We start from the raw sequence: 21,792 nt of genomic DNA, 5'->3' as shown, positions 1-21,792 counted from the left end.
TCTGCGCATCTCGCTGGAGCTGCTCCAATTGCTGTTGGATGCAGCTCAGGCGGCTGTCTCTCCTCCATTTAGGTGGAGACATGTCCCCGTCCGACGAATCGGACGCCACCGGCCGGATGCCTGTTCGGATGGCTAGACATCCAGCCCGCAGTTCAGGCACTAGCGGGACTGGGCTCGGCGCGGTGATGGGGATAGCGGGGCAACCGGTAATTGTTCCTACCGCCTGTTGCTGCCCCCCCTGCAATGGAACGCTCCTCCGCTGGAGTCGAGCGGGGGACAGGTTCTTCTGGAGCTGTTGCCTTGTAGTAGCGAGAGCGCCCCTCAAGCAGCGCGTCTCGCAGGCACCTGCTCCGTGAGCCGCTCCAGCGGCTCAGGCGGCTCTCTCTCCCCCCGTGCGGGTGGAGAGACGTCCCGTCCGACATCGGGAACACCTGCCGGATGCCTCTCGAGTGGCTATGCGTCCAGCCCGCTGCTTCAGGTACTAGCGGGCTGGCCTCGGCACGGTGTCGGGGAATTACGGAACACCGGGTAACGCTCCTACCGCCTGTTGCTGCCCCCCTCCCCAACGGGAAAACGGGGGACAGTTTTATCCAGAGCCTTTTTATCTGCCTGTAAAAAACACAAGCAGAAAAAGGCTCACCTGTAAAAGAAAACCCGACCTCAGGGTACTCACCTGACGGTCCGGTTCATGCTGTAACGGGACAGCCTAACTCCCGTGGCAGCCGCTGTTGCACTGCTGGCGTAATGCCGCGCCTGCGCACTGAGCGGGTTCTTCACGTAGTCACTCACGTGACTCCGAAGTAAAATCAAAGGGTTAATGTTGCTTGTATTTGACAATTATTAGGTTGCGGAAACAATTGCCTTTAAACCAAATGATATGTGATTTGTTGGCATAAATGAATGATTAGTGGTCAATCTTCAACCAAATGATCTATTAACATTGTTAGATTAGTTAATTAGCCATTGGATGTTAATTCAGCTGTGGAATCAGTATTATTAGGCGCCGCTCTCTGAAAACCTTCATCGGAACAGCTAATGTAATGGAATTGTCCTTTATTTGAGTGGTGTTCTTGTTTCCTTCAATTAGTTTGCTAAGGAGTGCCTTAAATGAGGTGTTTAAAATATTTTTTAAATGATAGGGTAGTTTAGCACTGATCGCAATCTTAGCTGGTAGAAAATCCTATCAAACAGATATTAAAAGGTGACAAAAGGATTATGTAGAAATAGCGGCTCATTGCTGGTGGGGAATCATGGTATCTATGCAGTCAGAGTGGCCATTTGGCCTATAAAGTCGATGCTGATTCTACAGAACAGAACTGCTCTCCAAGTGAAATATTCTTCCACTGTAGGTAGACACAAAATGCTGGAGTAACTCAGCGGGTCAGGCAGCATCTCTGGAGAGAAGGAATGGGGGACGATTAGGGTCGAGACTCTTCATCAGACCGATGTCAGGGGAGTGGGCGGGAAGAGATAGAATGTAGTCGGAGACAGTAAGACTGGTGGGAGAACTGGGAAAGGGAAGGGGGTTGCGAGAGAGGGAAAGCAAGGGCTATCTGAAGTCAATGATCATACCGCTGGGGTGTAAGCTACCCAAGCGAAATATGAGATGCTGTTCCACCAATTTACATTGGACCGCACTCTGACAATGGAGGAGGCCCAGAACAGAAAGGCCAGATTGGGAATGGGAGGGGGAGTTGAAGTGTGAGCAACCGGGAGATCAAGTAGGTTAAGGCGGACTGAGCTGAGGTGTTCAGCGAAACGATCGCCGAGCCTGCGCTTGGTCTCACCGATGTGCAGGAGTTGACACCTGGAACAGCGGACACAGTAGATGAGGTTGGAGGAGTGAACCTTTGCCTCACCTTGAAAGACTGACGGCATCCTTGGATGGAGTCAAGGGGGGAGGTAAAGGGACAGGTGTTGCAGCTCCTGCGGTTGCAGGGGAAAGTACCTGAGGAGGGAGTGGTTTGGGTGGGAAGGGACGAGTTGACCAGGGAGTTGCAGAAGGAATGGTCTCTGCGGAAAGCAGAAAGGAGTGGATATGGGAAGATGTGGCCAGTAGTGGGATCCCCTTGGAGATGACGAAAGTGTTGGAGGATTATATGCTGTATTCTTGCACTTTATTTTGTGTTTTCTGATCAAAAGTTAAATTTGATATCTTACTGCTTGAACAATCTAATTTCTCTCTCTACACAATCTAAGTAAGAATAGATGTCCTTACCTGCTTCAGATTTGTATACAATTCATCACGAGGAGCTGGAATGGGATTTAGTTGGAATTCAATGACTATTTAAGACTGACATCTCATGAGGTCAGAAGGAATAGTAGAATTAGGCCATTCAGCCCATCAAGTCTAATCTGCCATTCATTCATGGCTGATCTATCTCTCCCTCCTAACCCCATTCTCCTGCCTTCTCCCCATAACCTCTGACACCTGTACTAATCGAGATTCTCTGCCTTTAAAATATCCACTGACTTGGCCTCCACAGCCTTCTGTGGCGAACAATTCCACAGATTCACCACCCTCTGACTAAAGAAATGTTTCCTCATCTCCTTCCTAATAGAACATCCTTTAATTCTGAGGCTATGACCTCTAGTCCTAGACTCTCCCACTAGTGGATACATCCTCTCCACATCCACTCTATCCAAGCCTTTCACTATTCTGTATGTTTCAATGCGGTCTCCCCTCATTCTTCTAAACTCCAGCGAGTACAGGCCCAGTGCCGACAAACACTCATCATAGGTTAACCTACTCATTCTCCTGGGATCATTCTTGTAAACCTCCTCTGATCCCTCTCCAGAGCCAGCACATCCTTCGTCAGATATAGTCCCCAAAATTGCTCACAGTATTCCACATGCGAACCTTAGCTGGAGTTCAGAACTATGAGGCACTAGTCTCAAGATAGAATTCACCCTCTGAATTGACACATAAAGACATTTCCATGCACAGAGACTTGTAAACATTTGAAATTCTCTGTCCCAGAGGGCTGTGGATGCTCAGTCCCTTTTGAGTATTTTCAAGGCTGAGTCTGCAAAGATTTTCAGACATTAAGGAACCAAGGGAATTGGGAATCGAGCTGAAAAGAGAGCAAGTGCCAGATCAGCCACGAACTTCATTAATGTTGCAACAAGACATGCAGCCAAAGCACTGCCTCTGTTTCTCATGTTTGCACATTCTAAACATCCGCCGCTGCTTCTGTTGATGTAGAAATTAAATATCCAAAATGATATCCGACATCCGTATTTCTTTGGAGCAGGTAAAGGGACTTTCTGTAGTATGGTCATGACAGCTTTGTTCATGAGCTTGCTGCTGAAAAATGCAGGAGCCTTTTAGTCTTGTGTGTCTGATGCATTATATCGTGAATTTCAAAGCACCCAGAGGAATATACAAGTGCAGGGCTAGGACTGGGAATTCAGGGAGAGAGATCTGCCAAAAATCTGCCAACAGCCAAAAATCTGTAGTCTCCCTTTGATCTGGTATTTTGTTGGTTCACATGCTTGATCAATGGTGTTTTGTCATTAATGTTTTATTATTATTAATGTTTAGTGTTTTCTGAGTCATTTGTAACTGTCACTGTATGTCATGTTGTTACTTGTGGGCGGAGCACCAAAGCAAATTCCTTGTATGTGAATAATTGGCCAATAAACTTACTTACTAAACTATTAACATTCTTATAAAATAGATATTGCTAATTTTATGTAACAGCAATTTATCAAACAAGTGAAAAAATAATTTAATGGAGTTCATGTTTAAGAAGGAACTGCAGATGCTGGAAAATCGAAGGTAGACAAAAATGCTAGAGAAACTCAGTGGGTGAGGCAGCATCTATGGAGCGAAGGAAATAGGTGACGTTTCGGGCCAAAACCCTTCTTCAGACTGGTTTCATGGAGTTTATTATGTTTTGAGATACAGCCCCTGGAAACAGACCCTTTGGCCCAACGAGTCCACACTGACCATCGATCTTCCATTCGCTCTAGTTCTATGCTATCCCACTTTCTCATCCAATCCCTACACAGTACGGCGTAGTATTCATTGGAATGATGTAAATGAGAGGAAGGAAAAAGTAAGGAGGGATTTTGATGGGATGAGATGGTGTGATATGAAAAAAATGAGATAGGGAAAGGGAAAAATGACCTAGCGCAGGAGAGAAAGTGAGAGAAATGAAGAGTTGAGCGGAAGAAACATGTGTAATTGAAGATTTAATATACTATTGTGGCGGTCCCTGGGGGTTAGGCCACTCCTTGGGTCATCCCCCTCGGCTCTTGAGGGACAGGGACAATTGTCTGCCCAGGGGGTTGCCCGGGTCCTGCTCGCGGGCGCGCTGTGTGTTCACGATGATTCATTAAACTACTTCTGAACCTGCCGGGCGTCTGGCCTTTTCCTGACCTCGTCCAGGCCACGACACTATACTCTAATGTACTAACATAAGGAGAAATTATATGTGAACACAAAATGGCAGATGTCAACAAGACAACAAATAGTGATTCCTTACTTTGAAATAAATACCATGGATTGTTTATATTCTTAGGAAGTTAATCCTGATTGTATTTCAAAGTGAACAAGAAGTACTTTTTATAATGAATGCATTGCTCGGAGCTGTGCTGAAATGGAGTGGACATGGTGGGTGTAAGTGTATTTAGAGTGCAGGGCAGCAGCTTGGTTCACTATTCCACTCACCATGGTGGTGAACACCGAGTCCACCTTCACTTCGTGTGCCTGTCTGAAGCCTGACACTTTGCACACCAAGTTGCTGTTGACCAGGATTTTGTGGGCTGCCAGCATCTTGTGAACGTAGCCCATCTCAGAGAGGTACTTCATCCCAGACGCTATTCCACACAGCATCCCAATCAGCTGCAGAACTGTGAACTGGCCTTCGTTCTTCTGAGGAAACAACATATCATTTCTCAGATGTATACACGTTACATTACTACATCATTAATGGCTAGAACACAGCAGATACAGCCTGCATTTTGCCATAATCTATTATACATTGTCTCCTAATTGGTATTATCCAGAGATTTAACCTGAATTGCTTTTATGGTGTGATATGGAATCTCTTCAAGCAACTAAGAAGCTAGTTTTACATTATGCTTTCAACACTAATCTGATGAATCAAATGAGCAACTAAACCTCTTGAGTAACATCCAAATGTTCAGTTGGGGTGCACTAATATTCAGAGAACAGATTAAATCTAGAATAAATTGCTAGATTTACTGATGCACTAATCAGTATATTTAGCGATCGGATGGGACATCTAATGAGAAACTTTAGTACCTCTATTAGTAAAGTTTGGAACTTGGCACATCAAGCCCACCTCAAAGTGTTACCGTTCACATGCAAAAGTAATGGTTTAGTTTTAGTTTTAGTTTTGGAGATACAGAGTGAAAACAGGCCCTTCGGCCCAGCGAGTCGGTGCTGACCAGTGATCGCCGTACACTAGGTCTATCCTACACATTAAGGACAATTTACAGAAGCCAATTAACCTACAAACCTGCACGTCTTTGGAATGTGGGGGGAAACCGGAGCACCTGGAGAAAACCCACGCAGTGACAGGGAACATGTGCAAACTCCACACAGACAGCACCTGTAGTCAGGATCAAACCCGGGTCTCTGGTGCTGTAAGGCAGCAACTCTAACGCTGTGCCACTGTGCTGCCCTTCTGGTGTTTCCTGGTACACATTTAAGCAAGTCTATGGGTTCTGCCTCATGTTGGAGGCTGGTGTATCAGATTATCACTGTCCTGCCTATAGATTGAAATTATTTGGAATTGGAGATGAATTGCAGAAGCTACCTGCTGTCACCAGCTTCTGCCTGTGGCAACATTTTGGACAGAATTGATCTCCAGGTTGGCAAATATTTTAACTCCCATTTTAACTGCAAGGGACCTATATATTAACGCCTTCCCATTCCATTACTGACATTTCTGTCCTTGACCTCCTCCACTGTCAGAGTGAGGCTACACACAAATTGGAGGAACAGCACCTCATATTTCGCTTGACAGTAAACCGCCCAGTGGTATTAATGATGTTTCAGATCGAGAACTTTCATCAGACTAAAGGGCCTGTCCCACTGTACGAGGTAATTCAAGAGCTTTCCCGAGTTTAAAAAAAATCAAACTCGTGGTAAGTACGTAGAATGTACGTAGCGGCAACGTCGGAGCCTGTGGATGTCTCGTAGCGGCTCATAATTCTAACGGCAGGTACTCGGGAAACGCGGTAACTCGTGAAGTTTTTTCAGCACAAGACCTTGTTTTGATCCTGACTACGGGTGCTGTCTGTACGGAGTATAGGCGATTAATCTTCAGGGCTGAGGGGAAAACATATTGGAGAGGAGCATGTACAATTATGGGAGACATAGATGGCGTAGACAGTCAGAATCACTGTCCCAGGGTGGAAACGTCAGAGACGAGAACGTATAGCTTAAACGTAGAAACATAGAAAATAGGTGCAGGAGTAGGCCATTCGGCCCTTCGAGCCTGCACCGCCATTCAATATGATCATGGCTGATCATCCAACTCAGTATCCCGTACCTGCCTTCTCTCCATACCCTCTGGCCATGCATTAGCCCACTCACCCAGCCTATCCGTCACCTTGCAGCCTCCAAGCATCCTCCTCACAGCTAACACTGCCCCCCAGCTTAGTGTCATCCGCAAACTTGGAGATGTTGCATTCAATTCCCTCGTCCAAATCATTAATATATATTGTAAATAGCTGGGGTCCCAGCACTGAGCCTTGCGTAACCCTACTAGTCACTGCCTGCCATTCTGAAAAGGACCTGTTTACTCCTACTCTTTGCTTCCTGTTTGTCAGCCAGTTCTCTATCCACATCAATACTGAACCCCCAATACCGTGTGCTTTAAGTTTGTATACTAATCTCTTATGTGGGACCTTGTCAAAAGCCTTCTGAAAGTCCAGATATAACACATCCACTGGTTCTCCCTTATCCACTCTACTAGTTACAACCTCGAAAGATTCTATAAGATTCGTCAGACATGATTTACCTTTCGTAAATCCATGCTGACTTTGTCCAATGATTTCACCACTTTCCAAATGTGCTGCTATCCCATCTTTAATAACTGACTCTAGCAGTTTCCCCATTACCGATGTTAGACTAACTGGTCTGTAATTCCCCGTTTTCTCTCTCCCTCACTTTTTTTAAAGTGGGGTTACATTAGCTACCCTCCAATCCTCAGGAACTACTCCAGAATCTAAAGAGTTTTGAAAAATTATCACTAATGCATCCACTATTTCTGGAGCTACTTCCTTAAGTACTCTGGGATGCAGCCTATCTGGCCCTGGGGATTTATAGGCCTTTAATCCATTCAATTTACCTAACACCACTTCCCGGCTAACCTGGATTTCACTCAGTTCCTCCATCTCATTTGACCTGCTATTTCCGGCAGATTATTTATGTCTTCCTTAGTGAAGACGGAACCAAAGTAGTTATTCAATTGGTCCACCATGTCCTTGTTCCCCATGATAAATTCACCTGTTTCTGACTGCAAGGGACCTACATTTGTTTTAACTAATCTCTTTCTCTTCACATATCTATAAAAACTTTTGCAGTCAGTTTTTATGTTCCCTGCCAGTTTTCTTTCATAATCTATTTTCCCTTTCCTAATTAAGCCCTTTGTCCTCCTCTGCTGGTCTCTGAATTTCTCCCAGTCCTCTGGTAGGCTGATTTTTCTGGCTAATTTTGTACGCTTCATCTTTTGCTTTGATACTATCCCTGATTTCCCTTGTTATCCACGGATGCACTACCTTCCCTGATTTATTATTTTGCCAAAGTGGGATGAACAATTGTTGTAGTTCATCCATGCAGTTTTTAAATGCCTTCCATTGCATATCCACCGTCAACCCTTTAAGAATTAATTGCCAGTCAATCTTGGCCAATTCACGTCTCATACCCTCAAACTTACCTTTCTTTAAGTTCAGAACCATTGTTTCTGAATTAACCATGTCACTCTCCATCCTAATGAAGAACTCAACCATATTATGGTCACTCTTGCCCAAGGGGCCACGCACAACAAGACTGCTAACTAACCCTTCCTCATTACTCAATACCCAGTCTAGCCTGCTCTCTCGTTGGTTCCTCTACATGCTGGTTTAGAAAACTATCCCGGATACATTCTAAGAAATCCTCTTCCTCAGCACCCCTGCTTTGATTCACCCAATCTATATGTAGATTGAAGGGCCTGTCCCACTTTCACGACCTAATTCATCTCTGCCGAGTTTGCCCTTGACTCATACTCGCAGCATGGTCACCACGAGGTCGTAGGAGGTCGTAGGTAGGTCGTAGCAGGCCTTGATGCTAGTCGTAGGTACTCGTGACATCAAGTAGGTTGCGGCGTTTTTTCTAGCCTGATGAAAAATCTCATGAATTAGGTCGTGAAAGTGGGACAGGCCCTTTTTGGTGACAGGAGTAAAGTTTAAAGGAGATGTGCGGGGCAGGTTTTTTTACAGAGTGGTGGGTGCATAGAACACACTGCAGGGGGGTGGGGGGGGAGGGGTGGGGGGTCAGGGGCAGACATGACAGTGGCGTTTAAGAGGATTTTAGATAGGGACAAGGATATGCAGAGAATGGAGTGATATGGATAATGTATAGGCAAATTAGATTAGTTTAACCTGGCACCATGTTCGGCAGGGGTATTGTGGGCCGAGGGCCTATTCTATGCTGTACTATTCTATGTTCTATTTGGTAGAATGTCCATTGAGTAATTCTATTCTGCATTATTCATCCCAAACGTCTCCCTTCTCCCTCTGTGCTCCACTTCAGATGCTTCTGCCCATTTTGCTGATTTCCATTTTTGTTTAGAGCAACTCACCTCAAATGTAATGCCCCCTCCCCTTCATTTGGTTCCCCCCTTTGTTGGTTCCCTCAACGGAGGGAATGGTTTCTCTATGGCTTCCCCATTTAACATTTTAAACAACTGCTTTGGAGTTTTCCTCAAAGGAACGCCAGCCCCAGTCCTCATAATTTAACTCATCAAGCCTTGGGGCTGCACGGTGGCGCAGCGGTAGAGTTGCTGCCATACAGTGCCAGAGACCTGGGTTCGATCCTGACTACATGTGCTGTCTGTACGGAGTTTGTATGTTTTCCCTGTGATCGCGTAGGGTTTCTCCAGGTGCTCCGGTTTCCTTCCACACTACAAAGACGTACAGGTGTGTAGGTTAACTGGCTTTGGTAAAATTATAGGTCTTACTTCACCCCTTCCCCTCATCTCTCTCTCTACTAACTACCTTCTCTCTACTCCATCAAAAGGAAGAAAGGTCCCGAACCGAAACGTCATCTGTTCGTTTCCCTCCACGGATGCTGCCTGACCCACTGAGTTCCACCAGCACTTTGTTTTTCGTTCAAGCTTCCAGCATTTGCTATTACCATGTCTACTCTGGTTTCTAGCCATCTTGACGTATTGAGATTTCTGTTGCCTTAAATGATAGATGATAGGTCTTCGTGCAAAGGCAAATAGATTTTAAAAATGTGCATCAAGTCAAAGTAATTAATTAATTAATTAGAACGAGAAGGAGGGGCGGCACAATGGTGGAGCGGTAGAGTTGTTGCCTTACACTGCCAAAGACCCGGGTTCAATCCTCACTACGGGTGCTGTCTGCATGGGGTTCGTATATTCTCCCTGTGACCGCGTGGGTTTTCTCTGGGTGCCCCGGTTTCCTCCCACACTCCAAAGACACTTGGCTTTGGTAAAATTGTAAATTGTCCCTAGTATGTAGGATCGTGCTAGTATACGGGGTGATCGCTGGGTCGGCATGGATTTGGTGGGCCGAAGGGCCTGTTTCCATGCTGTATGTCTAAAGTCTGAATTAAAATCTAAAATAAAGCTCATGTTTCGTATATTCACAATCTGTTGGCACGCATTATCGATGTTTAAGGTAAACTGAATTGGACCTGAAATATTTTGGCCTGAGTGATACAAAGAGCAGACATCAGTGAGGAAGAATGAATCTGCCAAATGGTGTCAACACTTGATCCAAGATTCTTTGTTGAAATGATCTTTCAGCCTAATGAGGGGAAGCAAATGCCATTAGAGAGCATAAAGGAGGACGTGACTCTTGTATCAACAAGCAGATGTTAAACCAAGCCTTGGCTTTACTCAAAAAGGCAGAGTCCTTCCAGAGCTGGCTAACGTCCCTTCCTGCACTGCATGGTAACGGATTATCCAGTCAGTCATTGCACGAGAGATCTTGCTAAACACACTTTATTTAAGAGTAAGCCACTGATTATAAGAGAAGACACAATGTATGTCCAGTTACTCAGTGGGTCAGGCAGCATCTCTGGAGAACATTGAGGATAGGTAACGTTTCAGGTCAGGACCTATCTTCAGACTGATTGTGGTCAGTGGGAAGGAGGGGGGGAAATATTGCTGGGAGAGAGGAGGGCCAGGACAAATGATAGGTAAATACAGGCAACAGGGTTTTGATAGGCAGATGGTTGGATGAATGGCCAGGGATAAAAGCAAGGCTTTGTGACTAAAGGATTGAAAAGTTGCACATTGTGAAGCCAGAGGAAGGAATGTGGGTGATGGGGAGAAATAGGCGTGAGTCTAGGTGGGGCGCAGGGGAAGGTGAAGGAAGAGTGTGGGGAGAAAGGGCGGGGGGAGATTTGTAGAGGTTACCTAAAATTGAGGAATTCAATGTTCTTAACGTTGGGTTGGAAGCTACCCAAGTGGAATATGAGGTGCTGTTCCTCCAGTTTGCATGGTCTCACTCTAGCAATGGAGGCGGCCCAGGACAGAAAGGTCAGTTATAGAATTAGGTAGGGAGTTAAAATGGAACTAGCAACTAGAGGATCCAGTAGGTCTTGGTGGATCGAATATAAGTATTTGGCTAAACAGTCACTGAGTCCATGCTTGGTCTCGCCAATGAACACCAGGCCACATCGGTAACACTGAATGGAGTAGACAATGGACAACAGACAATAGGTGCAGGAGTAGGCCATTCGGCCCTTCGAGCCAGCACCGCCGTTCAATGTGATCATGGCTGATCAAGTTGGAGGAGGTGCATGTGAACCTCTGTCTCACCTGGGGTTCCTCGATGGAGCAGAGAGAGGAGGTATAGGGACAGGTGTTATATCTCCTTTGGATCCTGGGGAAAGTACCTGGGGAGGAGGTGGTGTGGGTGGGATGATTGAACCAAGGAGATGCGGATGGAGCTGGTCTCTGCAGAAGGCGGAAAGGGGTGGGGATGGGAAGATGTCACTCGTGGTGGGATCATGTTGGAGGTGATGGAAATGTCAGAGGATGATGCGTTTGACACGAAGGAAGGTAGGGTGAAAGGTGAGGACCAGGGGAACTTGTTGCATCTGGGTGGAGGGGGAAATAGAGAGGAGCTACAGGACACAGAGGAGACATGGGTGAGGAACCCATCTGGACACCAGGTGGGAAACCATGTTTACTAAACAAAGAGGACATCTCGAATGCCCTCATATGGAAAGCCTCATCTTGGAAGCAGATGCAGTGGAGACGGAGGAATTGAGAGTAAAGGGCCTGTCCCACGAGCATGCAACTCCATGTGGCAAGTGCGACCTAAAGGGCTTGTCCCACGAGCATGCGACTCCATGCGGCAAGCGCGACCTAACGTGGTCGCTTGAGCCGTACGGCCTCGCGGGACCGGTCCCACTTCGATCACCGGAGCCGTATGGAGTTGTGTGGAGCTGGTTCCGACATCACGCGGGGCCTCGAAAAACTGACCGTGTTCAAAAATTCTGCGCGGCAACGGCCTGCCGGCCAGCAGCCGCCTCGACGCCGTACGCACCGCCTCGACACTGTACATCACGTGCGAACTTCCCGCGGACTTCGCTCGAACTTCATGTCACTCACTCGACCTCCGCGCGGCCCCCGCTTCTGGTTTGGTCGCGCTTGCTGCATGCAGTCGCATGCTCGTGGGACAGTCCCTTTAGGTTGCGCTTGCTACATGCAGGCCGCATGCTCGTGGGACAGGCCCTTAAGGCATAGCGTCTTTGCAAGAGGCAGGGTGGGAGGAAGTGTAGTCCACATAACTGTAGGGGTCGGTAGGTTTGTTGTAGATGTCAGTCGATAGTCTGCCCTTGAGAGACACATTACTTTGTGTTGTCTCCAGAATGACACAGCATGTGGAAGTATCAGTGTTCCTACACAATACAAACACCAGACAGATTCAATATATTGAATACACTGTGGCTCCTTTTATAGTGTAGTGCTTATCCAATGATCCGCAAGGCAGGAGAAACCAAAAGTGTCTCAAGACTTGAGCTACGTCACATTTTCATATCTTCTTTTGACACAGGAGGTGGCCACTCAGCCCATTGATTCCATACCAGCTCTGAATATTCCCTTCAGTCCCATTCCCACCTGTGGAATTCTTTGCCTCAGAGGGCGGTGGAGGCCAGTTCTCTGGATACTTTCAAGAGAGAGCTAGATAGGGCTCTTAAAGATAGCGGAGTCAGGGGATATGGGGAGAAGGCAGGAACGGGGTACTGATTGGGGATGATCAGCCATGATCACATTGAATCGCGGTGCTGGCTCGAAGGGCCAAATGGCCTCCTCCTGCACCTATTGTCTATTGCAAACTATTTCCTCCCACATGTCCATCAGGGTAAAGAATCAAAGATTGAGAGGGGATCTGACGAAGAGCGTTTTCACCCAGAGGTGTGTTGGAGTTTGGAATATACTGCTGCAGGTCGGGTGGAGACAGAGACTCGTACCATATTATTGTGAAGGATCTGGATAAACACTTGAAACTCCAGGGCATGAAAACCTATTGACCATGAGGTGGAAACCAGATTATTATGGATGAATACTTGACAACCATCATGGACGCTGTGGGTCTAGGTCCTGTTTCTGTGCTCTATGACTCTAACTTTCCCCCAGATTATCCTACCTCACACTTACACCAACTCTTCCTTTACGGAAGCCATTTATCCCAGCAACCAGTGTGTCTTTTGGATGTGGGAGGAAACTGGAGCACTTGGCAGACACCCATTAAGTCACAGGAAGATCGCACAATGGCACAACGGTAGAGCTACTGCCTTACAGCGCCAGGGACCCAGGTTCGATCCTGAATATGGGTGCGGTCTGTACGGAGTTTGTATGTTCTCCCCGTGACCTGCGTGGGTTTTCTCAGAAATCTTCGGTTTCCTCCCACACTATGAACACGTACAGGTTTGTAGATTAATTGGCTTGGTGTGTGTGTAGTGTTAATGTGCAGGGATCGCTGGTTGGCGCACTAGCGTGGGTTTAAACTAAATAGCGGGGGGGAGGGGTTGACAAATTAGGAGTATAAAGATGGAGTTAAACGGGAAGTGAGTACAGGAAAAGTTACAAAAGACTCCCGAATTAATGGGAAGGAAAGTTCAGGAAGGGATAAGAGAGTAAGGTCAGGGCCAATAGTGACCGGAGTGAGAGGAGAAGTGAATACTGAAGTTAAAGTGTTGTATATGAATGCGTAAAGTATAAGAAATAAAGTGGATGAGCTTGAAGCTCAGTTAGATATTGGCAAGTTTGATGTTGTGGGAATTACAGAGACATGGCTGCAAGAGGACCAGGGCTGGGAACTGAATATTCAGGGGTACACGTCTTATCCAAAAGACAGACAGGTGGGCAGAGGGGGTGGGGTAGCCATTGGTGAGGAATTAAATTCAGTCCCTTGCGAGGGGTGACATAGAATCAGGAGATGTGGAGTCAGTATGGATAGAACTGAGGAATTGTGAGGGTAAAAAGACCCTAATGGGATTATCTACAGGCCCCCAAACAGTAGCCTAGATATAGGGGGCAAGTTGACTATGGAGGCATGAGGGAAGAGCTGGCCAAAGTTGACTGGAAAGAGACCCTAGCAGGGATGACAGTGGAACAACAATGGCAGGTATTTCTGGGAATAATGCAGAAGGTGCAGGATCGGTTCATTCCAAAGAGGAAGAAAGATTCCAAAGGGAGTTAGGGGGGACCGTGGCTGTCAAGGGAAGTCAGGAAGAGTATAGTGGATTATTTCAAGAGAGAGTTAGATAAAGGTCTTAGATAGCGGAGTGAAAGGATATGGGGAGAAGGCAGGAACGAGGTACTGATTGTAGATGATCAGCCATGATCACATTGAATGGCTGGATCGAAATGCCGAATGGCCTGCTCCTGCACCTATTGTCTATTGTCTATTGACTGTCTAGGCCGAAGGGCCTGTTTCCGTGTTGTATTTCTAAACTAAACTAAACTAAACCCACAGGGTCACCAGGAGAACGTTCACACTCCATGGGGAAGGCAGCGTGTTGGAATCAAACCCAGATCGCTGGCCCTGTGCAGCCCCAAAACACTGACATTAGCTTCGCAAATTTGCTCTGAGGCACAAACAGTGTAAGTACGAGAGAGCTAGAGATATGGTTCTTCCTGCTGACTATCCATTACAGAAAAACCCGGTCCATAGTTTTTTATGGCAAGTCCAAGTGATTCACATTTACGTGTGAATGGCTTTCTTTATCAGCCCCTCAAGCAGCGGATTTCAGATTCCAACCATTCTCTGGTTACAAGCCCATAGGGATGGTAGCGCAGCGGTAGTTAGTGCCTTACAGCACCAGAGACCCGAGTTTGCTCTTGACTATGGGTGATAATAGACAATAGACAATAGGTGCAGGAGTAGGCCATTTGGCCCTTCGAGCCAGCACTGCCATTCAATGTGATCATGGCTGATCATCCACAATTAGTACTCCGTTCCTGCCTTCTCCCCATATCCCTTGACTCCGCTATCTTTAAGAGCTCTATCTAACTCTCTCTTGAAAGCATCCATAGAACCAGCCTCCACCGCCTTCTGAGGCAGAGAATTCCACAGACATCCATTGTCTATACGGAGTTGTATGTTCTCCCGTGCCTGTTTGGATTATCTCCGGGTCCTCCGGTTTCCTCCCACACTACAAAGACGTACAGGTTTGTAGTTAATTGGGCTTATTAAAATTGTAAATTGTCCCTAGTGTGTAGGATAGAGTTAGTGTATGGAGTGATCGCTGGTCGGCATGGAATTGTTGGGCTGAAGGGCCTGTTTCCACTCTGTATCTCTAAGGTCCAAAGTAAAATCAAAAGTCCAAGTCCTTTCTCAGATCGCCTCTGGACATTTTCTTCTTTACCCTGATTGAATGAATGAATGCGTGCATATGCATGGAGTGGTGTGGAGCATCATGTTTAGCATGGACATCATGGCCAAAGTATCTGTTCTTGTGAGGTGTTGTTCTATGTAGACACAAGGAACTGCAGATGCAGGTTTAAAAGAAAAAAATATACAAAGTGCCGCAGTAACTCAGCAGGTCAGGCAGCATCTCTGGAGAACATGGACATGGGATGTTTTAGGTCAGGCCCTTTCTGTAGACTGTTCTATGTTCTATGATAAGCGCGAGGGAACAGGATACAAGAAAATAAAGGGCCTGTCCCACTTGGGTGTCATTTACGTGACATCCTAAAAATTGGTTGGCACGCATGGAGCGTGGGGAGGGATGGTGGCGTATGTGGTGACGAGCGGTAGCACGTGGCGCCCCAGGATTTTGGGATGCTCAAAATCCTCGTGCGCTACCTGCGTGACGCGCAAATGACGCCCAAGTGGGACAGGCCCTTAAGTCATGGGAATAGGTCTGATAGGAATGCTCTGAGCTCTAGGACAGGCTCAATGGCATTCTTCTGTGTTGTAAGAAGATATAAAAATATGATCTGTTTTCAGCTCGAAACTTGAGTCGTGAATCTAAGTGGTGTATGCATTATTGTAGGAAGAAACTGGTCTACACCGAAGATAGACACAAAATGCTGGAGTAACTCAGCGGGACCGGCAGCATATCTGGAGAGAAGGAATGGGTGACGTTTCGAGTCGAGACCCTTCTCTCCAGAGTTGCTGCCTGTCCTGTGGTGTGTGCATTAAGATGCCCTTGTGTGGAAGTTAGATACGTTAGACCAGGCGTGGTTCTGTTCTGATGTCCATGGTCATGGTTCCCAAGACTCTCCAATGGGATTGAAACGTTGAAGGTTGGCCACTAATCAACATTCCAGTACTCTAGAAGTGCCTGAGTTTCGATGCTGTTGTCAATACATTTACAGACAAATGGAAGATCTCGCAAGGAAGGGAATAGGACTGTTGCCGAACACCCAATATCAATGCAACGATTCTTCCAGCAAAGGATACTAATAATAATCATGTTGCAAAGAGGCTTCAGAATTTCCTCTTAGTGACGCCGGGGCACTTAGGTTTGCTGCAGCATTGCTGTTATTGTGAAAGCAGTGGGCTCAGTAAGCCAGGATCGCATGCCTCAGCCACTACCAGCTGAACATCCGTGCATCTTTCAAGGTACTTGGTATTGAGAACCATGTGCTGGGAGGTTGGCAAGAGGTAGCCAGGGATGCCACCTTCTTCCTCCATTCCCTTGGGCAGGAATCAGTCTGCAGCTACCTGTTCTTTCTTCAGTACATTGGAGGTGTGGAACGTCTCATTAACACAAAGTATTAGGGTCTGCAGCCTGACCTGAGACCAACCATGAAGAAGTTATTCAAGTAAAATAAATGATTTACCCTCAGGAAGGAGTCCAATACTGCGTTACCCATGTATTCAATTACAATCATCATGGGTTTACCTGCAAATAGGAAATTAGAGGGTTAACAGCTGATTATGGAGCACTGCACAGTATATAATGAAAATGTGTACTTATTGAACAGTGTACTTATTTTACAGTTACAAATTGCAGGGTTCAGCCTGAACTCAATTGCATCATTATACTAGTTTAAAGCTACAAAGCCAAATAAAGACAAACCGGGTGAATTCCAATGTGTTGTACATTGTGTCTTTACAGCTTATTATAAAACCCAGGGTGCAGTCCGATTCACCTCCACCCCATGGCGGACAATGGACTCTGTCTATTGAGCTGGTGGGCTACAATGCTGAGAACTACATTCTGCACTCTGTATCTTCCCCTTTGCTCCACCTATTGTACCTGAGTTTGGCTTGATTGTATTTATATATAGTATTATTTGATTTGAGCATGCAAAATAAAGCTTTTCACTGTACTTCCATGCACATGACGATAAAATACCAACACCTAAACCTGCAAAGATTTATTTTTTACTTATTACATTTGGCCTTTGGACCATACACACAATTGACCTTCACTAGGCTCAGGATACCTAAGTGCATTCAGTACAGATTTAAAATCATAGAAGATAAAACATCGACTGATGTGGGATGTATTGATATGTGATGATGATAAAGTCTCCTGCATTTGTTGATGGTTTTAGGATGATGGGTAATCAACGGGATCAAGGGGTATGGGGAAAAGATGGAATAGGGTACTGATCTTGCATGAGCAGCCATGATCATATTGAATGGCAGTGCTGGCTCGAAGGGCCAAATGGCCTTCTCCTGCACCTATTTTTCTATGTTTCTATGTTTCTAATCTAACTCTTCAAAGGCAGCATTCTTGACTCCGTCAGAATGAATGGCTCAAATTACAGCTGGAGGGAGATCTTCATAGTTCTAAACCTTGTATAGTGATGCAATTGAGTTCAGAGTGACTCCAGAGATCCGAGTATAACAGATATGGCAGATAGTCGAGATCTTTGTTCCCCACAGTACGTGCATTAATAACAAAAGGGCATAGTTTTAAGGTGACAAGAAATACTTTTAAGGGGGCTCTTAGGTGTAAGTTTTTTTGCCTGGTTAGTGGTTGATATCTGGAATGCACTGCTAGGTGGAAGCAGATACAATCACTGTGCTTAAGAGGCATTAAGCCACACTGGTTAATAGGCAGAAGGATATGGTCCAAATGCAGGCAAATGGGATTAGTGTAGAGGAGCAAAAGGTCAGCATGGATGTGAAGGGGCAGTTTCCTGTATCTGTGCGATGAAACTCTAAAGGGCCTGTCCCACTTATGTGATTTTTTGGGTGACTTGCCCGCACCCGTCATAGTCGCAGCAGGTCGCCGAAAAATTTCAAAACATTGAATATCCAGTGGCGACCAGAAAAAGGTACGACTCTTTGGGCAACTACTCACGGCCATACAGGTGTCACTCCACGGCATGTCGACACTTGACGCCTGTATGGCTGTGAGTAGTCGCCCAAAGAGTCGTGCCTTTTTCTGGTCCCTGCTGGATTTTCAATGTTTTGAACATTTTCGGTGACCTGCAGTGACTATGATGGGTGCCGGCAAGTCGCCCAAAACATCGCGTAAGTGGGACAGGCCCTTTAGACTCTAGAATCTAAGGCTCTACTTCACTCTGTCCATTGAAATGTTATATGTCTGGATCTCCTGTCACTGATGAACACAGTGCATCTCACCCAAGCGTTCTAGCTGGCAGTTACCCCACCTTATATGTAGAGGATATGGCAAAATTACTTTCATGCTTCCTGGAGTAATTACAAATGAAAAGCTACTGAACTGGCTGAAAGAAACATTTTGGAATGACTTGAATTTAAAAAGAAGGCAGCGTATGAATGAACAATCTTTCTTCCCTGAATATACATTTGCGTCATAGAGTCATACAGCACAGAAGCAGGCACTTCAACCCAACGCGGCCATGCCAACTAAGAGCCCCATCTAAGCTAGTCCCATTTGCCATATTTGACCCATATGCCTCTGAACCTTTCCTACGAATGTACCTGTCCAAGTGCCTTTCAAATGCTGCTGATTGATTATACCTGCCCCAACTGCTGTACCTCCTCTGGCAACTTGTTCCACATGCCCACCATATTCTGCCAGAAAAAGATATCCCTCAGGTTCCTATTAAGTCTTTCCCCTCTCATCTTAAACCTACGCCCTCGGTTCTTGATTCCCCTCCCCTGCGAGAAAGACTCTGTATCGTTATTGTTTGTCCTTAATTGTCTTTCTTCTCGGCCAGAACTGGTGATATGCTTTAGCAACTCATTCCTTTTTTGCACAGTTGACTAACATGAATTCTGAAACAATTAACACTGCAGGGATTGCCAGTGGAGTTTTCAAGCCTAAAAAAACAGCAGTCTACTGTGTAAAAGAATAACATCGTAAAAAAGGAGGTCAAAGGCTATCAGTACAATTGGTTAGCTGCTTTGGGGGGTGGTTTTGAAAGACAAACCCGGGAACGTGGATGTATGTCAGTTGGAGGGGCATGATTTATAGTCTTTGTTAGAACACTCTGAGGAAGAGGAATGCGTGAGTACCTGTGTGGAATCTGTTCAGGTTAATAGTGTAAATAAACAAAGTGAGAAAACCGTATCAAAGATCACATGAATCTTTATTCAGTGAACAGACTGGTTTGACTGTTCCCATCGGCCACTGTATTTAGTGCTCTCAAATAAAGCCTTGATTGCCTTGCCCGATCTTTGTGGTGTGTTTTAAAGTTCTTCTTTATCATTTACTTTAATGTCAACAAGAAAATGTTGATAATCAGAATAAATGAGAAGGTTATTATAAGCATACTTCATAGCAATGGAGGGGGAACTATAAAAATATATTGCTGTGAAGGTGATGTAAAGGTGGTGTGGGAAACATTGTGGTATCCCAATGTGTCATTAATTTCCTTTAAAACCTGCTTAGGACAGTTTATTGAGTGGCTCAGTGTATTTAATATGTGTAGCACTTAGTGATATTTAACTGGAGGTTGCCTATCTCCTTCGCTCCATAGATGCTGCTGCACCCGCTGAGTTTCTCCAGCATGTTTGTGTACCTTCGATTTCCCACCATCTGCAGTTCCTTCTTAAACAGTGATATTTAACTATTCGGCTTGTACACGCTAGAATTTAGAAGATTGAGGGGGGATCTTATAGAAACTTACAAAATTCTTAAGGGGTTGGACAGGCTAGATGCAGGAAGATTATTCCCGATGTTGGGGAAGTCCAGAACTAGGGGGTCACAGTTTAAGGATAAGAGGGAAGTCTTTTAGGACCTAGATGAGAAAATCATTTTTTACACAGAGAGTGGTGTCTGTGGAATTCTCTGCCGCAGAAGGTAGTTGAGGCCAGTTCATTGGCTATATTTAAGAGGGAGTTAGATGTGGCCCTTGTGGCTAAAGGGATCAGGGGGTATGGAGAGAAGGCAGGGATGGGATACTGAGTTGGATGATCAGCCATGATCATATCGAATGGCGGTGCAGGCTCAAAGGGCCGAATGGCCTACTCCTGCACCTATTTTCTATGTTTCTATGTTTCTATTCCATTTAACTAATTGACTGCCTTTTTCTACCTTCCTATCCCATGGGGGAATTCATTGTTTCTATCCTAATTGCACAGTGCTGTATTGTTTGATAATTCAATATTTACAACCCTTAACCTCCCCTCTTTAAGTTCCCAATTCTAACTACCTTGCCCCATGGAAATACAGAACCTCCATCGTGCCATTCCACCCAAAGGAATCTCAGAGGAAGGGTTGTGTCTGGCATCATAAAACATCTCTCAAAAGCCAAGACCATTTGGAGCTGAATAATTCACATTTCATGTTGGAAGTGTGGACCGAGTTTGAGAGAAAATGACAATTATATTTATTTGGTGCTTTAAAAATGTTCTTAAGTATTTTATATTGAAGTGAGCACTTTTGAGATACTATCATTATTGTAATAGACAACACAGGGGCCAATCTGCACTCAATATAAATAACATTGGGAAAAGAAGGGACTAAGTAGGAAGAGTTTTTACCCTTAAATTTTTGCATTTTTGCATCATTTACTACATTTTGAGTTTGAGTTTTGAGTTTAGTTCATTGTCATGTGTACTGAGGCCGAGTGAAAAGTTTTTGTTGCATGCTATCTAGTCAACAGAAAGACAATACACAATTACAATCGAGCCATCGTCAGTGTACATACATTATAAAGGAAATAACATAAATAACGTTTAGTGCAAGATAAAGTCCAGTAAAGTCCGATCAAAGATAGTCCGAGGGTCTCCAATGAGGTAGCTGGCAACTCTGGACTGCTCTATAGTGGTGATAGGATGGTTCAGTTGCCTGATAACTGCTGGGAAGACACTGCCCCTGAATCTGGAGGTGTGCGTTTTCACACTTCTGTACCTCTTGCCTGACGGGAGAGGGGAGAAGAGGGAGTGGCTGGGGTGCAACTCATCCTTGATACTGCTGCTGGCCTTGCCAAGGCAGCTTGAGGTGCAAATGGAGTCAGGGGAAGGGAGGTTGGTTAGTGCGATGGTCTGGGCTGCGTCCACGTTAAACACTTCTTGTAGCAATTAGGATGCTATAATTATCATTCTAAAGCTGGTACCTTGGAAATATATCGAGTAATTCATCCCTAACCACTCTCTTTGCTCTTTTCAGCAATCTCTGACCTTTATTTCCACATGACTACATAATTCAATTTATGATAATGATAATGATAATGCAGCAAAACAGCACATGTATTCAAAGCTGAGAGGGACCAATTAGGAAATTCAGTTCCGTTTACCGTGTACCAAAGAACAGTGAAAAGCTTTTGTTGCGTGCTATCCATTCAGCAGAAAGAAAATACATGGTTGCAATCGAGCCATTTGCAGTGTACCGGTACATGATAAGGGAATAACGTTTAGTGCACGGTAAAGCCAGCAAAGGCCGATCAAGGATCATCTGCGGGTCACCAAAGAGGTAGATAGTAGTTAAGCACTGCTCTCTGGTTGTGGTAGGATGATTCAGTTGTCTGATAACAGCTGGGAAGAAACTGTCCCTGCATCTGGTGGTGTGCGTTTTCACACTATTGTACCTTAGGGGAGACAACCCAAAATTTTCAGGGTGGGTGGGTGGACGGCAACTCAGGAAGCATAAGGCTTTCGAGATGCAGGGATGTAGACTAAGAATAGCATGGCTGCCAAAAGTGTGTAGGAAGGGACTGCAGATGCTGATTT

The 21,792-nt window shown here is 45.5% G+C and overlaps 1 protein-coding gene across 1 annotated transcript in view; it reads right to left on the bottom strand.

The window, feature by feature from the left end:
* epha10 (EPH receptor A10) overlaps nucleotides 1-21,792 on the bottom strand; it is a 497,371-nt gene that overhangs the window by 18,062 nt on the left and 457,517 nt on the right. Inside the window, exons 12-13 of the mRNA XM_033045476.1 lie at nucleotides 16,518-16,579; nucleotides 4,676-4,879 (exon numbers count right to left, since the gene is read on the bottom strand). Coding sequence (XP_032901367.1) covers nucleotides 4,676-4,879; nucleotides 16,518-16,579 — 266 coding nt within the window. The remainder of the gene's footprint in view (nucleotides 1-4,675; nucleotides 4,880-16,517; nucleotides 16,580-21,792) is intronic.

The sequence above is a fragment of the Amblyraja radiata genome, chromosome 27, assembly GCF_010909765.2.
Source record: "Amblyraja radiata isolate CabotCenter1 chromosome 27, sAmbRad1.1.pri, whole genome shotgun sequence".
NCBI lineage: Eukaryota > Metazoa > Chordata > Chondrichthyes > Rajiformes > Rajidae > Amblyraja > Amblyraja radiata.
Note: the sequence above shows the minus strand (reverse complement) of the source record. Positions and strands in the feature narration are given on the sequence as shown.